This window comes from Natator depressus, chromosome 3 (genome assembly GCF_965152275.1).
Source record: "Natator depressus isolate rNatDep1 chromosome 3, rNatDep2.hap1, whole genome shotgun sequence".
In the NCBI taxonomy this organism is placed as follows: domain Eukaryota; kingdom Metazoa; phylum Chordata; order Testudines; family Cheloniidae; genus Natator; species Natator depressus.
In genome coordinates this window covers 151,723,470-151,750,136 of record NC_134236.1, presented here as the reverse complement: position 1 = coordinate 151,750,136, position 26,667 = coordinate 151,723,470, and the positions used below count along the sequence as shown (strand labels likewise).

The 26,667-nt window shown below is 42.5% G+C and overlaps 1 protein-coding gene across 1 annotated transcript in view; it reads right to left on the bottom strand.

Annotated features, from left to right (window-relative positions):
• DNAH8 (dynein axonemal heavy chain 8) overlaps positions 1 to 26,667 on the bottom strand; it is a 577,557-nt gene that overhangs the window by 487,696 nt on the left and 63,194 nt on the right. Inside the window, exons 8-11 of the mRNA XM_074949111.1 lie at positions 26,377 to 26,490; positions 17,965 to 18,072; positions 15,850 to 15,951; positions 4,249 to 4,395 (exon numbers count right to left, since the gene is read on the bottom strand). Coding sequence (XP_074805212.1) covers positions 4,249 to 4,395; positions 15,850 to 15,951; positions 17,965 to 18,072; positions 26,377 to 26,490 — 471 coding nt within the window. The remainder of the gene's footprint in view (positions 1 to 4,248; positions 4,396 to 15,849; positions 15,952 to 17,964; positions 18,073 to 26,376; positions 26,491 to 26,667) is intronic.

Below are 26,667 nucleotides of genomic sequence, written 5' to 3'. Positions count from 1 at the left end.
TGTGAATTTATTTCAATTCATTTAGTTTGCTTGTGGTGCTTCTTGTTGACAAAGGAATAATTACATCCTGGGCTAAACAGACTAGACTGAGATCAATGGCCAGTCTGCTCTGATTGGTTATTTCACTCAGAATTCCTCATCTAAATACGCACAACAAAACACTGCTCCCTCAACTTCTTACCCCAACCCTCACCATCACTCAACCTAATCTAAATTGTTTCAATATTTTTGCTCTGTTTTTCTCGGTATCTTGAGGAAGGTTTATCTGTAGTTAACTTTTACATTAAACTACATTTAATATCTGAGTGATAGGGTGGCGAATGGCTCAAAAGCTGAAGCATCAATGTTTAAGATATACAAACAGGAATTTCCAAGCGCAACAGACAGACCACAAGAACTAGTATATGCACTGTATGATTACCAAAGAAAAAACACAATGCCTGAGGGCTCTGCTCACTGTTTTGATCTCTGCTGCCCTGCAGGCATGAGTCCCTCCCCTTTCTGGGAAGCATCTGCAAGCTCAGCTGTCAGATCATTAATGTGGAATGCTCCTGTTCTGCCCTGCACTAGGAACACAGGGGAAGACAGGCTGCTGCTGCAGGGAGTGGGGGGGAGGGAGGGGATGGACTGCTGTGCTGCTTTGACATTCCTCAGCATGGAGAGCTCACAGACCTGTGCAGGATGCCGCTCCTGCTTCCGGCAGCTGAGGAGGTTGTGGGAGAACTCTTAGGGAAATCACAGAGCCATAGGCAGGCAGAGCAGGCTGCTTCGGGAGAGACTGCTGTGCTGAGCAGAGCTGGGGGCTGATGGGGGGAGTTCCCCCACCCTCTGTCTCAGGATAGGTTGGACAGCCTGCTGTCTCCCCCCTCACACACACACCACTCTCCTCTCCCTCCCCCACCCCTGCCCACTTCAGTTGAAAAGTGTCTGACAATCTATTAGGGTGCCATGGAATGATGGGATTGAGAAACCTGCATCATGTGACGCTGTATCTGCCCCATGAGGCACTGCAAACCCTTCCTAAAGCACCCTGCGGACAGTTGCATAGTAGGATAGATACCACAGGGCATGGCTATCAATGCAAGAGTTGCTCGTGTGGATGCACTCTGCCCACACAAGGAGCATAGTGTAGACATGCAACAGCGGTTTTAACTAAAGTGGCATAACTTTTGCCAACAAAACTTTGTAGGGTAGACAACTTTTCTTTGTTTTTGGGATAGGCTTCAGTTTTTAGTCTCCAGTCATACTCAGACATTGGGTCAGGGTAGAGAAACATTTTCCACAGAGGTACATATTTCTTAAGTAATAGGAGACACTATTTTAATAATAGGAGACAACTATTTTATTTAGGTGTTTCTATTTCCCACATCCCTCTTTCTGTTTCTTTTACCTATGGCCTTGGGTTACACATCTATTGCACTACATCTGTTTATGGAAAGAAAGACAGAAAGACAGAAGTCCAAGTTACTCACTTTGCTAGGCTTCCCATGGCATCCTTTGCTCTCTGATTTATTTTTTAGATTGGACTGTCCTCACGGCAGAGACTAGTAATCATTTTGTATCTTGCTCATCACTAAGCACGTTGTCGGTGCTTTAAAAACAGTACTAACAAAAAGGCTTTGTGACCCTTTAAGTGAAAAGTTTTGAAGAAGTGCTCTAGAATCATAGTGCCAATCTCTGCATTTTACAAGATGTTCTAAGGACAGGTATGCCCCAATGATGTCTACCCCCTTTGCACAGAAGAATAGAAATATGTCCTCCTTGGTTGCAAGAGGCTTAGATCCAATCACTGCCTAGCTTTTCAACATATTGGGAGCATCTGGGTCTGGAGTCTTTATTGGTTTAATCAGAGGATCTCAGCTGACATTTGCAGGTAGCAATGATGGTGGAATCATAGGGTTAGAAGGGACTGCAAGGCTCAGTCTAACCCCCAAATAAGCTGAGGAAGAGTTCACCAACTGATTATCTTATAGAGATAGCCCATTCACCAGATTTTCCAGCTCAGTTGCCTTGCTTTCAAGACAAACAGAATATCAATTGATCTGAGATTAAGGATCTCTTTGATCCACCTCGGGTTACTTCATGGCCCTTTGTCAAGGTTCCTTCCCCACTCTGAACTCTAGGGTACAGATGTGGAGACCTGCATGAAAACCTCCTAAGCTTACTTTTACCAGCTTAGGTTAAAACTTCCCCAAGGTACAAACTATTTTTTACCCTCTGCCCTTGGACTTCCACTGCCACCACCAAACTTTATCTGGGTTCCTGAGAAAACATAGTTTGGACACGTCTTTCCCCCCAAAATCCTCCCAACCCTTACACCCCACTTCCTGGGGAAGGTTTGGTAAAAATCCTCACCAATTTGCATAGGTGACCACAGACCCAAACCCTTGGATCTTAGAACAATGAAAAAGCATTCAGTTTCCTTACAAGAAGACTTAATAGAAGTAAAAAAGAATCACCTCTGTAAAATCAGGATGGTAAATACCTTACAGGGTAATTAGATTCAAAACATAGAGAATCCCTCTAGGCAAAACCTTAAGTTACAAAAAAGACACACAGACAGGAATATTCATTCTATTCAGCACAGCTATTTTCTCAGCCATTTAAAGAAATCATAAACTAACACATACCTAGCTAGATTACTTACTAAGTTCTAAGACTCCATTCCTGTTCTGTCCCCGGCAAAAGCATCACACAGACAGACCCAGACCCTTTAATTTTCTCCCTCCTCCCAGCTTTTGAAAGTATCTTGTCTCCTCATTGGTCATTTTGGTCAGGTGCCAGCGAGGTTACCTTTAGCTTCTTAACCCTTTACAGGTGAGAGGATCTTTCCTCTGGCCAGGAGGGATTTTAAAGGGTTTACCCTTCCCTTTATATTTATGACACCCTTGGACCCAGGATATGAAAGTCTCCAGCCTGGGTTTCTTAGGGAATTCTTTAAATGCTTCTTTCTGATTTTGTTCTGTGCAAGTGGGATCAATTTGGAGGAACTGATCCTAAACTGATTTTGTAAATGCACTGATTAATGCTGAAGACTCATGCACAAGAGTTTGCCAGAGGGCGCTGAAGACAAAAGGCTGTCAAGAGTTATCAGGCCACCTGCATGGAGCTAATCCACCACCCTCTCTTTCCATGTTCAAATCCCTCCTAAAATGTCACTTCTACAAAACCCACAGGAAGAGAATAACAAAAAAAACAAACAAAAACAAACCACATCAGCAACCAACAACTCTAAAACAATCCTCCCTTTGGGTTTCCTACTCTTCACTTCTCCATTTTTTATTTTTTACAGTTTGTTCCAAAGCCCATTAAATTAACAGGACTCTTTCCATTCACTTTAATGGGGTTTGGATAGATTATAAACTCTTTAGGATACATAATTATCTTAATTTTTTTATCATGTACAACACAAATAATGCTATGGGAGCTTAATAAATAAACAAATTAATAATAAAAACATCATGTTTTGAAAATTTGAAGTACAATGTGTGTGTGGTGGGTCTCTCTTTTTATAATCTTTGGGGGGGGAAAGCCTTATGTATTTTGGCAAAAATGTAAATCTATTATTTTTTTTCCTCTGCCCATCTAACTTAGGCTTTGTCTACACTGGAACTTCATTGGCACAACTTTTGTCATTCAGGGGTGTTGGGAAAAAAAAACAAACCACACACCCTGAACGACAAAAGTTTTGCTGACGAAAAGCACCGGTGTGAACAGCACTTTGTCGGTAGGAGTGCTCTCCTGCCCACAAAGTCACTGCTGCTTGAGCGGGGTGGAAGTTTGTCAGCAGGAGAGCTTTCTCCTGCCGACAAACAGCAGATACACTGCGCTCCTTTTAGCAACGTGGCTGTAGTGGCACAGCCATGTCGCTAAAAGCTGCATAGTGTAGACAAAGCTTTAGGTTCAGATTAATTGATTTTTCTGAACCCTTTTAAAAAAACTGAATTTTAGGCTGAGACCAAGCATAGAAAGCCAAACATGGAATTTTTTAACAAGCTATGAGCAAATGAAAAAAGTGAGTTGCAACTCTTAACTACAGCTTTCGTTATTTGTGAAAGTCATAATAATTTGATGGTCTAAGACATCAAGAGAAATGCCGTATTTATCCAAAAACATCAACCACATTTTAAAGAAAAAAAATCTTTCATATTGAATTAAGAATACAGTACACTAAGCAATTCTTTAGTCAATGTACAAAAATTCTCATTAAAGACATGCACAATTACCTTTTTTTTAAATGTTACTTACTTTTTCTAGCCTTTTACAAAACGCTTCGAATTTGCCAAAAATATACATCTCTGATACTTCAAATGTCTTTTCCCCTAGAGCTTCCAAAATCTGTCTCCTTGTTTTATGAAAGCATTTTTGATATTCTTTAAATAAAAAAATGCAGTCCTAAAAAAGTTGAGAAACAAATGCAATAACTATCAGATGGAAAGAAACATGCAATATTTCTTATGTACAAAAAAAATCTGTTGTTTCTGTTGGCTGTTCTGTATTTTAGAAAATGGTATTTTTTGTAATTAGTCCACATTATCATTTTGATATTGAAACAGAATTTTGCAACCAGACTTGTGACCTATTCCTTGTATCCTGCACTAACATGGAGAAATTCCTCTTATTTAGCACTTACTATTCTCATTTCAAAAAGAAGAAAGTGATGAGGAGAAAATGTGAAAAACCAAACTGATAATGTTAGATGGATGACCAATAAGGATTTCCTGTATTTATCTTACTTTATGATTAAGAATAATTGACTCAAAACTATCGCTGCAGGGAGCTAATCTTTACCAAATGCCGTATCAGTGTTACCCTTGAACATCTCAGATCCTTCAGATTTCTTTTCTTATATTTGCTAGATGTGTCTTGTCTTAGGTCTGATCCAGCAAAAAATTTAAGCACGCTTAACTTTCCACACTGAATAGTTCTACTGACTTCTCCCTCCCTCTTGCTGAAGTATTAAGTATTATTCAAATATTATTATTACCCCTAAAATTAAGCATGTGTGTAAGCCTTTGCAGGATCAAGGCCCTAGATTGTAAACCCTTCAGAGCAGAGGCTTTTACCATGTGTTGTATAGCACCTAACAAAAGGGGGTGCTAAGGATGGCTGGGGGGCCTCTGAGACCTACTGACCTAATAATAATTAGCAAAAATACTTCAACAAGAGAGGAACAAGACAAGAAGTTGTATGGGAAAGGAGAAAGATGAGACAAACGATTCTGACACACAGTGGCTGTATCAAGAAGAAGCCAAAACAGAAAACAGTACTTCCTATAACCATACTATTAGCACAGCATGGTTAAAACTAGCTATGCCAATATGAGCATTTCCAGTTTAAAATGTAGACGAAAAAGGTTGACGGCAATTAGGCAGCAGCTCTTTCAAATATTATACCTAACGTAAAAAACCCTGTCTTGGCTGTCCATGAGTAGAATTCCACAGAAAAGCCATGTAAGTACATGTTGAACTGCAAGCACATGTTTAAGTGGTTTGTTGAATTGAGACCTTAATTAATGCACCAGTTCAGCGGATGTAAAAAAACAAACCAGTCTTCAATCAAAATGTTCAAGCTTTTATTCTCTAGAATGTTTTATAATAGATGCTTTATGTTAAATCAACACAAACCCTTAAAGCACTCTGTTGGTCATCTCAACCCAATTTAAAGAAGCAAAAACAAACTTATCAGTAGCCCTTGTTTAGGGCCATAAGTGACAGCAGTCAAATCATAGTCTAAAGCCATGTCTACGCTAGCGAGCTTAGAGCGACACAGCTGTACAAATGCAGCTGTGCCACTGTAAGATCACTTGTGTAGCTGCTCTGTGTTGGCAGGAGAGAGAGCTCTCCCATCTACATAATAAAACCACCTCCATGAGCAGTGGTAGCTATATCAGCAGGAGAAGCTCTCCCACCTACATAGCGTGGTCCACACCAGCATGTCTCTCAGTGTAACTTATTTCAGAGTAGCAGCCGTGTTAGTCTGTATCTGCAAAAAGAAAAGGAGTACTTGTGGCACCTTAGCTCATGAAAGCTTATGCTCAAATAAATTTGTTAGTCTCTAAGGTGCCACAAGTACTCCTTTTCTTTTAGTGTAGCTTATGTTGCTCAAGAGGGTGGGGTTTTTTTTGTTTGTTTGTTTTTAAACACACCCCTGAGTGACATAAGTTATACTGACAAAAGTGGTAGTGTAGACATGGCCAAAGTCCCATGTATTCCGGAATTCCATGGAATTTGTTATGGAAGTCATGCTTTCTGCAGAAAGCTGCTCCAGGATCTCAGCTTTCATTTTAAAAAAATTGTGTTTCTAGGCTTTGTGGTCCCAAAGAAAAGCTTGAAAATGTGATCCAAATATAAATCGAAGTACTGATGTCTTCCTGAGTTGTCATACTGCCTGAAAACATAGCTCAGAATGTCTGAAATGCACCATTAAATTAAAAAGTGTTCTTAATGCTGAAACCTAAAAAATAACAATCTGCAGTATACTGAAAATGGGGGAGGCAATGTAAAATAAATGGAAATTTAATATTAAAATAACTAACCTAGGAGCTACTTTAATTTTATTATTCATTTTCATATTTAATTCTCTAAAATATCATCAATTTTTAAAATTGTTCTTAAGAAGCTGCAGAATTTTCATCAGAGTGCTACAGAATATAGGATCTAGCTGCAGAATCTAGGCCAAGCTTGCAAGTCATGGGGCCTTCAACACAGCCATTCTGAATTTGTTTTCAATTTAGCTTATGTGAGGCACGATATCGTGTTTAAGTCCACATATTCCTACATCCACCAATGTTATCAATCAAAACATACAGTCCGTGATTTGAAGAAATAACTTTATTTCTCATAGTTCCATTATCCTCCAAGTGCTTACAGATGGAAAAATATTTGTGCTTTATTTTCAATCCATTATATGTTTACCAATCAGTAATTTCCAGAATCCCTCTTTCCCCACTCTTCCGTCCTTTTTTTAAAATATATAAAAAGACCTTTGTGGAGGGGGAGGTTCCCCCAGTCCTTTGGTACATGACAGATCCCTCATTTTCAATACATCCCTGGTTTCCCATTATTTTATTTAAAAAAAAAAAAAAAAAACTATACAGCTAGTTATTAAGAGACAGATTGCAAGCCATCTTAGCACATGTTGACAGCAAAACAGATATTTAAACAGGAAGTGGAAATGGTTGGTGCTCCCAGAAGAAAAGATTGCTTCGTCTCTGCCTGAGGTTTGCATTCTGCTTGAAAAGACCCTCTGATAAGACTTTTTGATTTCTTGTCTTTGTTTATAAGGTCCAAAAGAAGCCTGCCCGGGTGTGGCAGTAGACTTTTTTAGTGAAAACAATGTGACGGAAGCCTGGTCCATATCCTTAGAAAGAAGCCACAGCATTAAAGGATGTTAAAAATGAAGGCTGGAGCCTTTAAAGAGACAATATTATAATTTTCCTTTGTGACATTTTTTCTTTATTATCAAGACTGACACGACAGCTTTGTCCCAGATTTGTATACTTAGAATTACAAAATTTGTGGCTGGAGGAAACATAGCAAAATATTCGGGTTTCAGTAAAGCATTTATGTTTCTTACAAAAAGGTCACTCACAAAACTAAATTTAAAAACTGACCTGCATATGATTGTTGTCATGTGAAAGAAACAGATACGTACCTCTACTATAACCACTGTTCTTCAAGATGTGTTGGGCATACATACATTCCACTGTAGGTGTATGTGTGTGCCCAAAATACTTGAGTCAGAGACTTTTATAAGTAGTACTGTTGGGGCACTGCATGCACCTATGATATCCTTGTGTATGCAGCCAAGGGCATTAAAGAAAACAATCCTCAGTTCCTTTGCATCAGAAATATGAAAACACTTCCAAACTAGAAGAGAAGGAGGGAGGGTCATGGAATGTATGGGCTTGTCTTCTCTACCGGGAGATCGACACTGCTGCAATTGATGCAGCGGGTGTCGATTTAGTGGGTCTAGTGAAGACCTGCTAACTCGACAGTAGAGTGCTCTCCGGTCAATTCCAGTACTCCAGCTCCCCGAGAAGGGTAAGGTAAGTGGACTGGAGAGCGTCTCCTATTGATGCAGAGCAGTGAAGACACCGGGGTAAGTCGACCTAAGCTATGTTGACTCCAGTTATGTTATTCACATAGCTGGAGTAGAGTAACTTCAGTTGACTTACCCCGGTAGTGAAGACAAGCTCAATGTGTGCACAAACATATGGTGAAGAGCAGCAGCTACTGTAGAGGTAAGTAACTGTTTTTTAGTTCTTTGAATGATTATGTACATGTACATTTCACTGTGGGTTTCTTTACAGGCAGTGGGACTTCGGACCTACTTGAACAGGGAATGAAGTACAGACTTACCAAAGTCTACATCCATTCACAATGCCGGAGTTGATGGCATAGTCTGGAGAAGGTATGTATTGATTACCATGTAGCCACTTTACAGATATCCACAATCAGTACATTATTTAGGAAGGCTGTTGTGGTAACCTGAGCCCTTGTAGAGTGAGTAGTTATCTTTGTTGGAGAAGTTACATTTGTGAATTTGTAACGGGATCTTATGCAAGAAGATATCTGAGCTGAGATTGCTTTCCCCTTCACTCTTTTTGTGTAGGGCACAAACAGTCTAGGAGACACTCTAAATGACTTGCCTCAAGGCGGCTTCCCCCGTTCCCGGCAGGGAACGATGGGGGAGAAGCTCCAGGGGGTTCCCCCCCACTCCCAGCAGGGAACAGGAAGCAGAGGGGAGCACAGCCTGCTGGGAACCCGGGAACCTATAGGGCAGCCAGGTTCCTGGCAGGAAGCTGCCAGCAGAGCTGAGAGACTGGGCTCTCAGCTCCCCATGCTGCCCCTCTTAGGTCAGTGCAAGTGCTCCTGGTGAGGACATGCACCATCAACCCAAGGAGGGTAGTGTGGACATGAACCACTGCAGTAATTACTGTGGTGGCTGTAGTTGACCTAATATAGGTCAACTTAGGCTTGAAGTTGAGACACACACCCTCAGCTCCCAAAATGGAACTAGATCTCTGACAGGACAGTATACACAAACAAGCTCTTTAAGACACCTCACTACCTCCAGGTGTGACAAAAAACTTACAAGCCTTTAATGGAAGGGTGAATGGCCAAGATGGTGGCTAAATTAACTCTAATGGAGCTAACTGAAAAGTCTTGTATACAAGATGTCCTGAATTTCGGCTCCAGTGGGACAAAGATGATGAGAAGCAGCCCAGATAGCTAAGTGGAAGAGATTTTTCTAAGTATGTAGATCTCATAGAATCCTTTCTGTTAATAAGAATGGTTTGGATCTCCTGAGAACAAGTTTTTTCCAAGGAGTCCAACCATATCTCATCCAGGCCATGAGATGCACATTCTGTAGGTCCGGATGTAGTTTCTGATCTTGATTCAGAGACAAACATCCTTCAACAAATGGCAGTGTTATTGGTGATTGGATTGTGAGCTCTTGATGATCTATGTAGCGATGCTGCCCTAGCCAAGCCAGAGCTATCAGTGTTAATGTAGCGTGGTCTTATTTTAGTTTCCTTATCCTTTGATTCCAAGGGTGAACCAGTGGAAAGGCACAGAGAAGATCGGTTGATCAAGGAAGAAGGAAGATATCTGCTACTGAGTCTGGACTCCAACCACCCTGAAACACACCTCTAACACTTTTTGTTTAGGTTTGTTGCAAAGAGATCTACAGTGGGTGGTCCCCATTTCTAGAACATGATGGCCAATATGTTTATCTTCAAGGATGACTCTTGGTGATAAATAACATTTCTGCTTAAGGAATACACTGTGGTGTTTCTCATCCCAGCAGATGGAAGGCTTCAGTGTAATGTTCTGAACACAAAACTTCAGAGATGAATCGATTCTTCACATAAGTGACCCAACCTGGCTCTACCTTGCCTGATCAGGTAAAACATGGCAGTGGTGTTGTCCATAAATTCCTGAGTTGTGTGCCTTTTGATTATGGCTAGGAACACTTGTTTGCATGAAATGTATCTCCTAACTCTATGAGTTGTATATGTAGTGAAACTCCCCTGGGTGGACACCCCAGGCCTTGGTGGAGGCATCTGTGCCAACTGTCATTGCTGGTTCTGAAGGGGAGAAGGGAACTCCCACACAGCTGTTTTTGGGGTCCATTCACCAGTCTAGGGATAAAAGCACTCATACAAGTACATAAATCAGCATGTCCAGAGAGTGTCTGCTCAGTTGTGGAATGGAGCCAGGACTCCATGTACCTGAGGTGAAGTCTGACATGCTAAATTGCATATGTGTATGATGCCATGAGACCTAGAAGTCATGGGCAGGATTATACCATTGTCCTGGGATTGGCTTTGAAGTTCTTGAAAAGTTGACAATGGCCCGAAACCTGTCTTGAAATAAGTAAGCAGTCACTGTAGTAGTATCGAAGATGGCTTTTAGAAATTCAGTCTTTTGGACTGGGATTAAAGTTGACTTTTCTGCATTTATTCTCAGTTCCAGATGAGCAAACAGTAATTGGATTTGAATAATGCTGCTCACTACTTGCTCTTTTGACTGACCTCAAATCAGCCAGTCATCCAGCTAAGGAAAAACCTGGATATCAGAACACCAGCCTGTTCTGGGAATGAGGAAGTAGTGGGAATAAAACCCTTTACCCCTCATGTTGTAGAGGTACTTTCAATATGGTTCCCATACAGAGGGGAGACTGCACTTCCTGAAGCAGTCTTGTGAAAAGGGTCCCTGGGAAGGTTGGTGGAGGAAGGATTGGAACTGTATGACATATCCTTCTTAAGCAGTGCTCAGAACCCATTTGTCTGATGTTATGGAGGTGCAGGCACTGAGGAAGAGAGACAAATGCTAATTTTTAACCTACAAAGTGGTGACCCTAAAGGTATATTACTGCCTTGAAATCAGCTTCAGGCACAAGATTCTGGTTGATGCATCTTTACCAATGGTTCTCAAAGGGAATTAGTGTGAAAGATACTGTCATGCTGTGGGACTCACCCCTGCGGTGCCTCCTGCTGGTCTCTCAGGGAATTAGCTCTTCCAACCTCCGGAGCGCCCTCTGCAGGCCAGTGTCCTGCTTGCCACTGCCCCAGTGTCCCTCCCAGACCCCAGTGCCCCTTTTACCCAGGGTGCTGCCCCCTGGCAGTACACCCACAGATCCCTGGGTCTCCCCTCCCCGGGGAACTCCACCCACTATCCCCACCTCGCCTCAATCTTTGGCTACTGCCAGTCACCATTGAGCCCCCGCACACTGGGGCGGACAGCAGTGTATAAGCCAATCATCACAGGCAAGGGAGGTCTAGACCTGCTACCTCTGCCTACCCGTGGGGTGCCCTGTTGCAACCCCAGTACCCTGTCTTAGGCCATCTGCCAGGCCTACAGCCTGGGGCTTTTCCAGTCTGGAGCCTCCCAGCTCCTCTGGCCTTCCCCAGCCCTGCTTCACCTCAGGTACCCTGGTACGCTCCCCAGCAGCCAGGCCCGTCTCCCTCCACAGCTAGAGGAGACTTTGTCTGCTCCTGGCCCACTGCCTCTTATAAGGGCCAGCTAAGCCCTGATTGGGGCATGGCCACATCTGAGCCTGCTTCCCCCAATCAGCTTGGGAACTGCTTGCTCCCAGCCACAGCCCTCTCCTGGGCTGTTTTAAGCCCTTTAAGGCTGGAGCAGGTGACCACCCCACTACATGTACATAGTGACTGGTCAATTGTCATTGATATGCCCATCAAATTGACTGCTTTAAAGAAGCTGACATCTGGTTAGAAGATCCTGCAGTTGCTTGCACCTCGAAGGCTTACTGCATCTCCTACAAGGGTACGCATGTCTAAGCAGATAAACTGAGATTTACAGTGTCCCTCTTTAGAGGCAGAGAGTAGACTTCCAAAGAACATAATGTAGCCCTAGAGAGTCTTTTGGAGTAAGCAAAGCATAGCAGTTTTTTCTTCAAAAACAATTTAGACCTTTGAAAAGCAGATCTTCACCTGTGTTTTGAAATTCTCTAGGAATCCCTGAGGCCTGAAGCCAGGAGGAATGGCTTATAGATATGTCTGTGGCCATAGATTTAAAAGCCATGACTGCTGAGTCAATGTGGTTAAGTGACCCGTAGCTATGATGGCAAGAAATTGCTCCTTAAGTTCCTCAGGCAATTTATCACCAAATTTTGAGATAGAGTTCCAATTAATAAACATATTTGCCAGAAGAGCCTACTACTCCCATTTCCTAACTGGCTATTGTATAGGATTTCGTGCCATACAGGTTTAACTTAATCAATTCTTTATCTTTTGGTTAGATTTTGTCTGTGACTGTTTTGGTATGTTCATTCACAGCCATTAGCGCAGGAGAATACAAGGAAGGATGCGTGATAAAACAATAACCCTCTTGGGAGGCCACTTAGTAGCAACTGTCAGCCCTTTTTGATACCAGCAGGAGGGAGGCCAGGTTCTGCCATAAAGTCTTAGCAGAATTGAGAAGAGTTTCATTGATCGGAAGAGCCACACATTCTGGAGCCAAGGTTTCAAATATTTTCAGGAGTTTATGAGGGTTATCTTAAACAACCTTGGCCCATTCACATTATGGGTATGTCACCACTTCATCAAATCCTGAAAAGTTTTAAAATCCACTAGGTGGCAAGGATGTTTCTGGTGTAATCACCTCATCTGGTGAGGATGATGAGATAAGAGGAAGTTAGACAGTGGTGTCATCCTGTCTCTCGCCTCTTCCAAGATCTCTAAGCGGGACACCTGCTCAGAAGCCAGGGGAGGTGCTTCCTATGTAGCAGAAGATGGAGCAGAGCAGTGATTTGGATATGGATCAAGAGGCAGACACCAAGCTCATATCTTGAGAGGCATCCCGTGGCCCAATAGGGTCAGGACGGGAAGTTATAGGGAACCACAGACCAAGGTGATGAGCACCAGGCAGAGAAGTCTCCAGATGAATCTCAGTCTTGTCTGAAGGCACATGGGAGAAGTGGCCAAGTATCATGTCCTTGCAGTACATTTATATGAGGATTGAGCAGGAGAGTAGCAAGATCTAAATGACATAACAGGTGATGGCCCAACTTGATTATCCTACACATTGTAAAGAGTGTGGTCACTTTGGATGGGCTATTACCAGCAGGAGAGTGAGTTTGTGTGTGTGGGGGGGGCGGAGGGTGAGAAAACCTGGATTTGTGCTGGAAATGGCCCAACTTGATTATCATACACATTGTAAGGAGAGTGATCACTTTAGATAAGCTATTACCAGCAGGAGAGTGGGGTGGGAGGAGGTATTGTTTCATGGTCTCTGTGTATATAATAATGTCTTCTGCAGTTTCCACAGTATGCATCCGATGAAGTGAGCTGTAGCTCACGAAAGCTTATGCTCAAATAAATTGGTTAGTCTCTAAGGTGCCACAAGTACTCCTTTTCTTTTTGCGAATACAGACTAACACGGCTGTTACTCTGAAACCTGTCATTGTAAACAGAGAGACTCCAGGAGCAACACTCAGAAGGAAAAATGAAAATATAATTAATTAACACTAAACTAATACTAACTATTAACAGTCTCTACAACTATATACAATTTCAATATGTAAAGCTGGCTAGAAATGACAAAGCTCAAAAAGCAGTGGGGATCTCCAGTACTTGCCATGGGCAGTAAGAAAGAATGAGAGGGAGTCAGTGTGGCCTTGCCCTTTATGCCCTCTGATGCATCACAAGGACATCCAGGTGTGACGGGGTTGGGACTCACCACTGCAGCACCTCCTCCTGCTCAGTCAGGGAATTAGCTCAGTTCATGCAGAGCGCCCTCTGCCAGTGGTGTCCCGTCCGTCTCCCGCCCTTGGTTGGCGTCTCGACCCACGTTGCTCCCAGCTTGCGGCATCTTCTTCAGGACACTGCCCTTTGGCAGTGCCCACTGCTCCAGTCTCACCCCCTTCCGGGGGTTTGGTGTTATCAGCAGTCCTTCTCTTCGCCCCAGCCACAATGGCCAACCACACCCCAAAGTCTAACCCCTTTTGGCAGGGGTCTGGTGCAGTCTGTGATGGGCACTCCTAACAGCCAGGTGGAAGTGCAAGGGGGGGAAGACCCAGGCCCGCTCTCTACTCTGGGTCCCAACCCAGGGACCCTTTGGTGGCAGCCTTCCTGCCTGCCCTCCTTCTCTCTCTTTGTCCATCTCTCTCCCTGGGCCGTTTCCCCCTCAGCCCCTTTGCACTGGCTAGGCCCTTTTTCTCAGGGCCCACGGCCCAGCAGACACTGGGCGGGAGTTCCCTTCTGCTACCCCCACCTGCCCTGCCCTGCCCTGCCCTGCCCTGCCCTGCCCTGCGCTGTCCCTGGTGCTAGTCTCCTCACACAGGAGACAGACCTTCACCCTCTGAAGGCCTGGGAGAGACTGCCTGCTCCCTTCCTGGGCAGCCTTTATATAGGTACTAGACTAGCCCTGATTGGCTGGCTGTAATACTGGCCCTGATTGGCTCCCTAACAGGCCCTCCCTGATTCGCTGCCACCTTGCACAGCCGCTCTGGCCTGTTGTAGCCCAATCTGGCATGGGGGTGGGGCACCGCCCCACCACACCAGACCACATCCACTACCCCAAAGGTACTACTAGAAAAAGTCTCTGACTAAAGTGCATTGAGTACACATACACCTAAAATGGAATGTATACGTGTACAGGCACTCAAAGGAGAGTAAAACCGAGCTGAAGAATTAGGATTATTTAGAGTAATGATAAAGAGCAATGCAAATTGAAGTGGAGTGGAGTACTATTAGGTCCCACCTCATTAAATACTCATCACTGATCATGAAAAGGGGATCAACAGAAGATAAAGGGAAATTCTGGTCTTAACCTGCAAACTGGTTTTCTACAAAGGACAAACTTACATTATTACCATGAAGCAGGGAGCTCAACCTTCTGACAGGTTGTTAAATTTTTGGTGCCCTACACAGTCCCTCCACCCCCACATATATGCACACTCCCTCTCTCAACCTTTAAATTCTTTGACTCCTCCCTTTCCTTCTCTCCTCACCGGGTTCTCACCAAATCCTTTTGCTTCTCCCACTAGCGTTTCCAAAATCTCTCCCTAGTCTGACAAAACACTGGTTCATGCTATATAGTTTTCTCATCAAAACCATTGACCATCTCCTCTCCAATCTACCCAACATTCAACAGCAAAAATAACCTTACTCTCCTGCTGCTCTTACCATGTAATTCACTTTCTAATGTGCTTTCACTGGCTCCTTGTCTCTTTCTACATAAAATTGGAACTCCTCATCATTTTTAAAACTCTCCCTTTACCTACATCTCATTATCACCTATCAGCCCAGCACTCTGACTATTCTTGCTTCATTCCTCCATTAGTACACTGCTGTCACTCTCGCCTTTGTGCCTTATCTCATACTGCTCCTGATTCCTGGAATAACATTCCTCCTCCTGTATACCATCCTGTCCCTCTAAATCCTCTTGACTGACATGGCTCTGATAGTTACACATTCTGTGCTACTCCCAACTTCTATTTAAAAATATCAGAATTTATATGATTAGCTCCCTATGCTGTAATTACTTATTTTTAGTTGTTTTAAATATCATCCTTTTTCCTTTCTCTGTTGCTTTTATGTTCTTTGACTGATTACCTTAGATTGAACACTCTAAATAGTGGGACTGTCTCTCTTTTAAATCCTATAGTGTTATATGTTTATTTTTAACATAATTTTGAATAATTTATTTAATATGAAATCTGGAAAACTTTATATTACAAAGCAATGCATACTTTTCTAATAAAAATGATGGACTTCAGTGCAGTCCTACAAGCCGGTGCTTACTAGGTGAAATAAGAACCCACATCAGAAGGTGATCTAAACCAGTGAAAACAACAAAATACCACTATACAGACCTGAATTTTTTTAATTACTACAGGTGTATCCTGGTCCCATACACGAGATAAACCACCATCAGTAATATATGCCTTACACGCTGTAACCATTTGATTTGTAACCTAGTACATATAAATGAAAAACAAACTTTGTTAATGATCTCCAAAACTTTGTTTTTATTACACCTTGAAAAAAACAAATTATATACCTGCAATTGGAACTTTTCCATCACATTTACGTTAAATATCCTAACATATGTGACTTAAGTACAGTACAGTATTTTAGATACTTCTAGACACTGAAATAATATATGAACAAGTCTCAGGCATAAAAGGAAAAGATGTTCGCTCATAATTCTGCTTCTCAAAAGATCACTCTAACAGGATTCTCACTCCTGGATCTTAGTTTCCCACCATGAGACAAGCAGAACTACCAAAGTTCTGAGAATTTATACTCATGTGGTAGCTGTGTAGTATGTGAGCCAGGACCTCCACTAGAAGTCATGCATCATTCTTACAGGTGTGTTTATCTATCTACACACACCATACCCACACCCACACGTATGTGTAAAATATATAGATACTCACAGAATGTCACTAGCAGAAACTCAAGAATAGAAGACACCATGTTTGTTGTATGTTTTAAACATACATACACAGAGGCTATCCAGTGTTCCAACTAGAAATGGCTCCATCCGTGGGTGCAGGACGCATCCGTGAGTGAAGGGCAATGTCCTGAGAAAACAAATGTGGTGTCTTCTCTATTTGAGTTTTAGCTAGTTTGACGGGGTAAGGCCAGATGGCTATAGAAAAGTAGTGGGAGACAGATATATTAGCCCCAGGCTAAATGAATCCTTGTTACCAGGGTAAGAAAATGGCAGTTGCTCCAGGTCAATTAAGACACCTGGGGCCAATTAAGATCCTTCCAGAAAGCAGGGGAGATAGCTAGGTTGATTGGGACACCTGAAGCCAACCAGGGGCTGGCTGAAACTAGTTAAAAGCCTCCCAGTTAGTCAGGTGGGGGCGTGTGTGTCAGGAGTTGTAGGAGGAAGCTGGGCTGCTGGAGAAATGGAGCAGTACAAACCCTATCAGGCACAAAGAAGGTAAGGGTGATGCAGAAGAAGAAGTAGAGGCTGCTGTGGGGAAGTGGCCCAGGGAATCATACTCATCCTGTTTCTAAAAAGTCAGCTACCAAGAGCTGCTACTATCAGGACCCTGGGCTGGAGCCCAGAGTAGAGGGCGGGCCTGGGCTCCCCCCTCCCCTCCCCGACTAATCACTGAGACTGGGAGACAACAGAGACTTTGCGAGGGAGGGTGGCTTCTCCTCACCTCCCTTGCTCGCTAATGATGAAAATGGCTCAGTAGGCTGTGACCCCTGCCTCTAGAGGGAGAAGGGCTACATAGAGGGTCACAGTGAGCCTCTGAGGCTATCTTAATCTGCCAGGAAAAGTGGGACTCACTGAGACAAGGTTGGAGCTTTGCCACATTAGTAAAACTCAGAAGTTCTAGATGGGGTATTCTAGGCCGCTACCTGTTTAGAGAGACTAGAAGCCAGGGCTCTGGGTCTCCACAAAGAAAGAGTTTAAGAAAAGTTTTGGAATAACCCTGTGAAAGAACCTGGGAAGAGCCCTGGAGAGGCTGGGTAATGTAACCTGACAAAGGGGTATCATTTGGCCAGACATAGACAAGTTCTGAGAGAGAAGTTAGAGGACAGTAGCAGACCCATAGGATAAGAAGTAGACAGCATTCATGATTGGACCTGCCACCTGTTTTGTCCATCATGAAGCACTACAGTTCCTTCTCTTTTTGCATGTTAAATAGTATTTGTGGAGCAAGGGACTACTAAATATAAAGATGACATAATCTAGACCTTTGTGAGTCTATATAAAATATTATAAGAAATAAATTGCAGTTGCAATGCCTGATGTTTTCTTTATGCCTGATTTGTTTTATAGCATGACAACAGAAGTGTTATATATTTAGTAGTGGGCATCACAGCTTTATAAAATCCTTACCACTTTTCACCAAGATATCCTGCTGATTGAAGTAAAACAAGAATTTCTGCAATGTCATATTCAGAGCTGTTTGCTTTCATCACAGTTTATATAAATGAAGCCTTGATATTAATGTGCTTACCTTTATAAACAATGATGTCATTCTCTCTGAAGTATTGTAATACCTTGAAACACTGTGAATCATTCTTATAGCATTAATCAAATTTTGTATTCCATGTGCCATAGACACCTAAAATAAAGAAATTTTAAAGAAAATTATGTGAGCTTCTCTCCCCTTACCAAGTTTCCTATTCACAACTTCTAAATTACACTTTTCTTCACGTCTATCAGTCTTAAAAAACTTGTCACATCTTGCACAGAAGTCAGCGTTTGGTACTGCAGGCACTGCATTCTGAATAATCAGAGAGGGCAGTGCAGAACGGGGAAGAAAACTGGCAGCATGTGACCTCCAGAAGAAGAAAGAGGAGATCCTATATATACCCCCAATGCAGATAGAGGTAAGAAACCATTTTCAGGCTCTCTGCACAGGTACTACGATGGAGAATGGTTTGGAAGAGTCATCTGAGGGAAGGGATCAGAAGGAGACTCCATCGACTAGAAGGCATGGGATGCATTGTCCTAAGGATGGGGGTTCCATGACCACCACTCCCAAAAGGAGGAGATGCGTGGTTGTGGTTGGGGACTCCCTCCTGAGGGGGATAGAGTCATCTGCCATTCAGACCGGGAAACTCAAGAAGTGTGGTGCTTGCCTGGAGCTAGAATTCAGAATGTGAAGGGCTGTCTGCTGAAACTGATCAAGCCCTGGGACTGCTACCCCTTCTTACTACTCCACATGGGCACCAGTAATACTAACAAGAATGACCTTGAGTGGGTCACTGCACACTATGTGGCTTTGGGAAGAAGGATAAAGGAGTTTGAGACGTAAGTCATGCACTCATCCATCCTCCCTGTTGAAGGAAAAGGCCCAGGTGTTATGTTTATAAGCAGCACCAGGACCTTTTTTCAGTGGAAAAGGCAATATGCCGCGTCTATTGGAGCTACAATTAGCATATATGTTCAATCACACACACACACACACACACACAATCCCGCCAGTCAATGTTATAGTTACCAGTCCAGAGTCAGGAGCAACCTAGGGGCCAGCTAGGTTGATCGCAGATAGGGAGGAGCCGGGTTCTGTCGGTCGCGACACGATGCTCTGGGGAAGTCTTGGCAGGACCAACCCAAAGTTTAATGGCAAAGCACCCTATTTATATAGTGATCTTCCTTCACTGGGACCAATGAGTTTTGCACTGTCATGCTGTAATCAATCGCCGTTTGACGAGTGCTTGTTTTCTTAAATTGTTCTTCTTATTCTTTATCTTGTTCTTTCATCAGTCTCTCAGGGAGTTATCCCATGCTGGTTTTGATCACAGCTATCTTGTCCCCACTGATAGGTGCCTGCCTTCTCTTTTAGAGTCATCAATCTGCCCTCCTCTGACATCTCAATGGGGTGTGTTGCAATCTCCTGGTGCCTTTACATCTGTCCTTGATTCCTCCCTAGAACATCTGGTCCAGTGATGGCCTTCACACCTATCTTCTAACACACACATTCCTCATTCACACACAAAACAGGATTGATTTACACAGAACATTTGAACAGGAACATCAAATTGCAATGCAGGAGAAAACAATCATTGCATTCTTTCACTTATTTCAAAATGCTAATTTTCAAACTTATAACAGAGTGGTGACCCTAAAGGTCTATTACTGCCTTGAAATCAACTTCAGACACAAGATTCTGGCTGATGCATCTTTACCAACGGCACAGTAGGCCATTCCTTTCTGATTTCAGAAAGGGTGGCTGGCAGAATATGGTCAAATCAATACATTTAATACATGCTACATTATTATCTTTATCCTTCATTCTAATTTATACAAAACACAAACATAAAATCCTTCTACTACACAGGTAGGAACCATCGAATTATGGAAGTAAATGCATGGTTATGCAGGTGGTGTCAGAGAAAGGGCTTTGGATTCTTCGACCATGGGATGTTGTTCCAGGAAGGAGGACTGCTAGGAAGAGAGGGGATCCACCCAGCGAAGAGAGGGAAGAGCATCTTCGCAGGCAGGCTTGCTAACCTAGTGAGGAGGGCTTTAAACTAAGTTCACCAGGGGATGGAGACCTAAGCCCTGAGGTAAGTGGGGAAGTTGGAAACCGGAAGGAAACACAAAGAGGAGGGTGCAACAGAGGAGACCTCCTGATTCATACTGAGAAAGCAGGGCAAACAGCTAGTTATCTTAGGTTTTTATCTTAACTGGTTTTTGAATGTTACAGTTCTTGATATCTAATTTGTGTCCATTTATTCTTTTGCGTAGAGACTATCCGGATACATGGCAGAGGGGCACTGCTGGCACATGATGGCATATATCACATCAGTGGATGTGCAGGTGAACGAGCCCCTGATAGTGCGACTTATGGGGTTAGGTCCTATGATGGTGTCCCTTGAATAGATATGCAGACAGAGTTGGCAACAGGGTTTGTTGCAGGGATTGGTTCCTGGGTTAGTGTTTTTGTTGTGTGGTGTGTAGTTGCTGGTGAGTATTTGCTTCAGGTTGTGGGACTGTCTGTAAGAGAGGACTGGCCTGTCTCCCAAGGTCTGTGAGAGTGAGAGATTGTCTTTCAGGATAGGTTGTAGATCCTTGATGATGCACTGGAGAGGTTTTATTTGTGGACTATAGGTGACGGCTAATGACATTCTGTTACTTTCTTTGTTGGGCCTGTCCTTTAGTAGGTGACTTCTGGGTACCCTTCTGGCTCTGTCAATCTGTTTCTTCACTTCACCAGGTAGGTATTGTAGTTTTAAGAATGCTTGATAGAGATCCTGTAGGTGTTTGTCTCTGTCTGAGGGATTGAAGCAAATGAGGTTGTATCTTAGAGCTTGGCTGTAGACAATCGATTGTGTGACGTGCTCTGGATGAAAGCTGGAAGAATGTAGGTAAGTAATTTTCCCTCTGTTGATATTCACCCCTTCTTGTCAACTGTTGAGAATAGGCCACTTCCACCTTGATTAAATTGGTCTTGTTAGCACTGACTCCCAACTTGGTAAGGCAACTCCCATCTTTTCACGAGCTGTTATATACTGCTTACTGTATTTTTCACTCCATGCATCTGATGAAGTGGATTTTAGCCCACGAAAGCTTATGCCCAAATAAATTTGTTAGTCTCTAAGGTGCCACAAGGACTCCTCATTGTTTTTGCTGATACAGACTAACATGGCTACCATTCTGAAATCTACTCTACAACAGCATAATGCGGTATACAAAACACCACACTAGGCAATTTAGGGTTAATGAGCTAATGTGGACTCAGGTGGCTCCACCCCACCACACCTATGAGAGATGTCGGACCTGGAGGAAAGAGCTCAAAAGGGGGAAATCCCAGCACATTTGGTGGCAGACCAAGGAGGAAAGCTGAGGAAACCTCCAGTCCTCAGCTCCTGGAGAGAAGGCTGACAAGGCAGGGGCTCCTCTGATGGCTGCTGCCCACTAGCCTCTCCTTGAAAGAAGAGAGGGTCTGATCCTGATTCATTTTTTGAGGTGACTATTCCTCTATATTTGCCTGTGAACTTAGTTGGGGACTGCAGCTCAACAAGAGCTCTCTGAAGGAAAAGAATCTTACCACAGTCATGGGATAATTCATTTGTGTTAATTCCCCTTCTTCAGTTCACTGACAACACTGGAAGGGGTGGACTATCTGGGGCTCAGCCCTCTGGCTGAACCCCTTCTGAGTGGACCTGGCATGGGAAAACACCCAGCCATCACAGATCAGAGGCCTGAGTGAGTGCTGGGGCTAAGTCTAGGGCCTAAGGGGCACCCTGGGGAAGAAACCCCGGTGACAATCTAAATCTCATGTTCACATGTACCTGTGAATTTGAAGGCAAGATACTTGGCACCACTTAGTGATTCCCTGTGGTGCAGAAGGAAGATTGCTCACTGTTAATCCTGTTTGCGGCAGTCCTCTTTTGTCCCATTCAATACAGCAACAGCCTTTAATAGTAACACTATGGCTCCACCAAACAGGAGGCAAAGATCTATCTATCATAGATAGTATATAAGCCCCAATCCACCCACTTCCTCTCAGTGAAAACTTAAAAAGAAGGAAAACTGTAAGTTACTTAAAAGAACAGGGAGGAAGGAGGGATATCACATGAGAGAACAGAGATAAACAGGATTAAGAGTGAGTAACTTTCCCTGGTTGTGCCTCCTTTTCCCATTCTCCCTGGTAACAGTCTTTATGGACATACATTTTTACCCCAAAGGATAGCTTGACTACTTGGCTTGGAAAACCAAATAGTCAAACTGAGTCTGCAGCAACAGACAAAGCAAGTTGACAGCTTTGCAAATATAAAAGACATATATTTTAAAGTTCCATGCCAAGATATTGTCATACCCTGGGGGTGGGGGGGTGAGAAAACCTGTATTTGTGCTGGAAATGGCCCACCTTCATTTTCATGCACGTTGTAAGGAGAGTGGTCACTTTGGATAGGCTATTACCAGCAGGAGAGTGAGTTTGTGTGTGTGGCTTTTGGAGGGGGTGAGAGAACCTGGATTTCTGCAGGAAATGGCCCACCTTGATTATCATACACATTGTGAAGAGAGTGGTCACTTTGGATGGGCTATTACCAGCAAGAGAGTGAGTTTGTCTGTGGGGGGGCGGAGGGTGAGAACCTGGATTTGTGCTGGAAATGGCTCATCTTGATGATCACTTTAGATAAGCTATTACCAGCAGGAGAGTGGGGTGGGAGGAGGTATTGTTTCATGGTGTCTGTGTATATAATAATGTCTTCTGCAATTTCCACAGTATGCATCCGATGAAGTGAGCTGTAGCTCACGAAAGCTCATGCTCAAATAAATTGGTTAGTCTCTAAGGTGCCACAAGTACTCCTTTTCTTTTTGCGAATACAGACTAACACGGCTGTTACTCTGAAACCTGTCATTATGTTTTTTTGTATTAGAAGATGGGGACCAAAATGAGAGTATCATTTTGATACAATCAGATGAGTAGGAAAAGAAGCTCAGGACCATAGTAACCAAAGTGGAGCAGCACCATTACATAACTGGTTTATGAAAGGCTAAGGGAGAGAAAGAATGCCACAGAAGAAGGAGGAATCTTTGAAGAAAATAAAGGTGAAAACAACCCTTCAGGATAAGGTTCACTCAGTCCATGAGCTGTAAAATCAACCTGATTGGAGAGGAAGAAACTGGAAAGGACCCTGCCAGGAAAAGCTGAGTCCTTACCACACTCTAGAAAAGAGCATACATACTCTGGATTAATGCCCAAATTCACCCCTCTTCCTAAATGTCGTCTTTTGTCACTTGAAATAAAAATAATACCAAACAAAGCTCAATTTAAACCTTCTCCTCCAGGCTAAATTGTTTCTAACAATTTCACAATAGAGCCTCTAATCCCAGACCTAGTTACCTCGCCCAAGGAGACAATCCCACCTTCTTTACATCCTGGGTAGAGTCAACAAACTGCACATCACAGTGAGTCAGCAGGAATTTATGAACACTTGCATTCCTCTTACACCTGGCTACAGAAGATAAGAGAGTTTGATAAAACTTGAAAAAGAAAGACCTTGCTATCTATGTTCCTAAATGCATTATTTCCTTATGCTGTCTGTCTCCCAATTGATTAGGTATCCGTGATTGATTTTGACCCTGAGCTAAATGAGAGTAGACACTGAAAGACCTGGGTAACGTTAACAGATGGGGATATGATGGCAGGTGTGTATCTTTTAGGTCCACTGAACAGAGGATATGGGATGACCTGAAGTGTGGACCTGGGAGTTTCTATCTCAAATCATGACTGGCAGATCTCTTTTGAAGTAGAGGACAAGAATGGGATAGAAACCCCTGCATCCGGCTTGTGTATGAGTATATTAGGGAGTACAGGAGGAAAAATTCCTACTTCTCAGAATAGGAGAATCTGGGCACATACCTCCTTGGCCAAAAGAAACTAGAATGTTCTGGGCCCAAGGGACAAACAGTTGGACAAAACCCCCTCTAATAGTGGCATGGAAGAAATTGAATTTTATACATGGACTGACCAGCTTCCATGCCTGCTGTCTGAGGAAGAGGGAAACCTGACACCACAAAGTGTATGAGAAAGAAGACTGGTTAGGATGCGATCCTGCAACTTTGGACACTCAGGTTCAGTTCCCTACTCTGCCAAAAACTTCCTGTGTTACTTCAGACAAGCCAGTTTCCAATCTGTACAATGCAGATATTCCCCTACCTCACCGAAGTATTATGAGGTGCTCAAATATGACAATAATGGGGGCTGTACAAATACCTTAGCTGACATATCCTGCCAACTAGAACAAAAAGGAATAAAGGCAGAGAGGCAAAGCTGTGAATTTTAATAAAATTGCTTGGGTGTGAGAATCTTATTCATTGCCCGACTAACTGATGGGACTGAATCAAACATGATGAATATATTTCTTTAGTAGCAGGCTTGTGGATCCTCTAGAATCACTTGCTATTTCTTTTTTGTCTGTGTTAATTGAAATAAGTGTTTCAGGCACAGAGGTTGTTTCTTCTTCTAAACATAGAACTGTATTAGCTACCTGTAAAGAGTTACTATGAGAAACAAGATTAACTAATCTGCAAAAGTAGAAAGAAATCTGGAATTCAATGGGAACAAAAAAGGTACTTTTCAAATTATATTCTTCTGATGATTACATTGTATGTGCTCACATATGAATTCTCCACCTCCCTCTTAAATTATACCATCTTGGACCATTTTCTGCCCCTATCTTGCTACTCTTAGGCAGCCTTGCAACATTTGTTAACAAATGAACAGATATTTCATGTGTGATGTTGCACACCATAATGCTTTATGGGAATAGGCTTATGAATGTATATATGACAAAACTGGAATATGTTTTATGCTACATATGCCATGTAACGTATCTCTGTAAAGATTATGATCTACTGAATATATTCATTCTATTTGTATGCATGTATCATTTTTGTATTCAAAGTTATGAATATTGGCTGTGTACTTGTTTGATTTTAAGTAGCCTTAGTAAGGCATTTGGTCAGCTTCTTTAGAAAGGAAATTTGCAAGTTAAGTGCCCAATCAAGAAACACTTAATGGACAATGGATCATGGAAGTCTTCAATCCACATAAGAAGTCTACCTGAGGATGTTCAAAGTAGCATGTGAACAATGGCTGCCATGTGTAAAGTTCTGAGCCATGCATGGACATGTGACTTGCCCATGTGACTCCAAAACTCCACCTTGGAGCTGAATTCTGGATAGGAGAGAGAAGGGGGTCTCCACACACAAGAGAGTCTAGTTAAGCCCCTTGGAGGCCCCTCCATTTTGTCTTCAGCTGGCTCAAGAGATAACCTCTCCACCCCCAAAGGATACCCGAAAGAAACTGGAACAAAGGACAGTAACCACGGGGTCATGAGTGATTGCTGGACCTAGACTAAAGGGAGGTTAGTCTGTAAAAGAAGCTTACTGGAACATCTCTGAGGGTGAGATTTCATCTGAAATCACTTTCTTACTGTATTAGGTTTACACTTGCGTTTTTTATTTTATTTTACTTGGTAATTCACTTTGTTCTGTCTGTTATTACTTGGAACCACTTAAATCCTACCCTTTGTATTTAATAAAATCACATTTTACTTATTATTTAACCCAGAGTATGTATTAATACCGGGTCGGGGCGGGGTGGGGGACAGCTGTGCATATCTCTCTATCAGTGTTATGGAGGGCGAACAATTTATGAGTTTATCCTGTATAAGCTTTATACAGGGTAAAACAGATTTATTTGGGGTTTGGACCCTACTGGGAGCTGGGCATCTGAGTGTTAGAGACAGGAACACTCCTTAAGCTGTTTTCAGTGGGGGACGTGGTTCAGACCTGGGTCTGGGTTTGTAACAGGTTAGCATGTCTGGCTCAAACTGGCAAGGAAAACAGGTTGGAAGTAGTCTCAGCACATCAGTCAGCAGTTCCCAAGGGGTTTTCTGTGATCCAACCCATCACATCATGTATTAGAGAAACTGTGGTTTCTTGGATACAATTGTATGGTTATTGTTGGCACATGCTGAATTTTTAAGGAAAACCACTAAATTTAATTATATGATCTTTGTAGTGTACATAAATGTATTTTTTTCTCTTTTAGCTCCTTAAAAAGTATAAACTATTCCAAGAAAGACAAAATGGACATTCACAATTGTTAATAAAATACAAATTTAAAAAATGTTTGGACCTTATAGGAAGTTAGACTTAATTTCTATGCAAAAAGGTACAGTAATTAATATTTCATTGCATCTAGTCCAATATATTAATGGTTTAAAAATAACAAGTTACACAAAAATTTAGAAAAAATATATTTTCTGAAGTAGAACATCCCACAAAGAAAATTACTTCTATCCTAAAGTTTACTATCTACTACTTTCTATCCTGAAGTTTTTCTATGCATTCTACATGACTATTTAAACTGTGTACTGAGAATCACAAAAGGTATACTTACAAGATCATAGTTATAAAGCGGTTGACATACTTTTTCAAGTGTGTATAAATATCTCACATTATCTTTTGATTCATTTGCAGTATCTGTGATTCTGGCATCCAACTCTCGCCACATCTAGAGGGAAAAATACTACAAAAACTTCATACATATCAATATATTATTGCCAATGTATAGATTTGCAGAATGTACACATTTGTAAAAAATGGTTATCTACCTTTCCATAACTGTTGTTCTTCAAGATGTATTGCACATGTCCATGCCACTGTAGGTGGGTGTGTGTGCCCTGTGCAC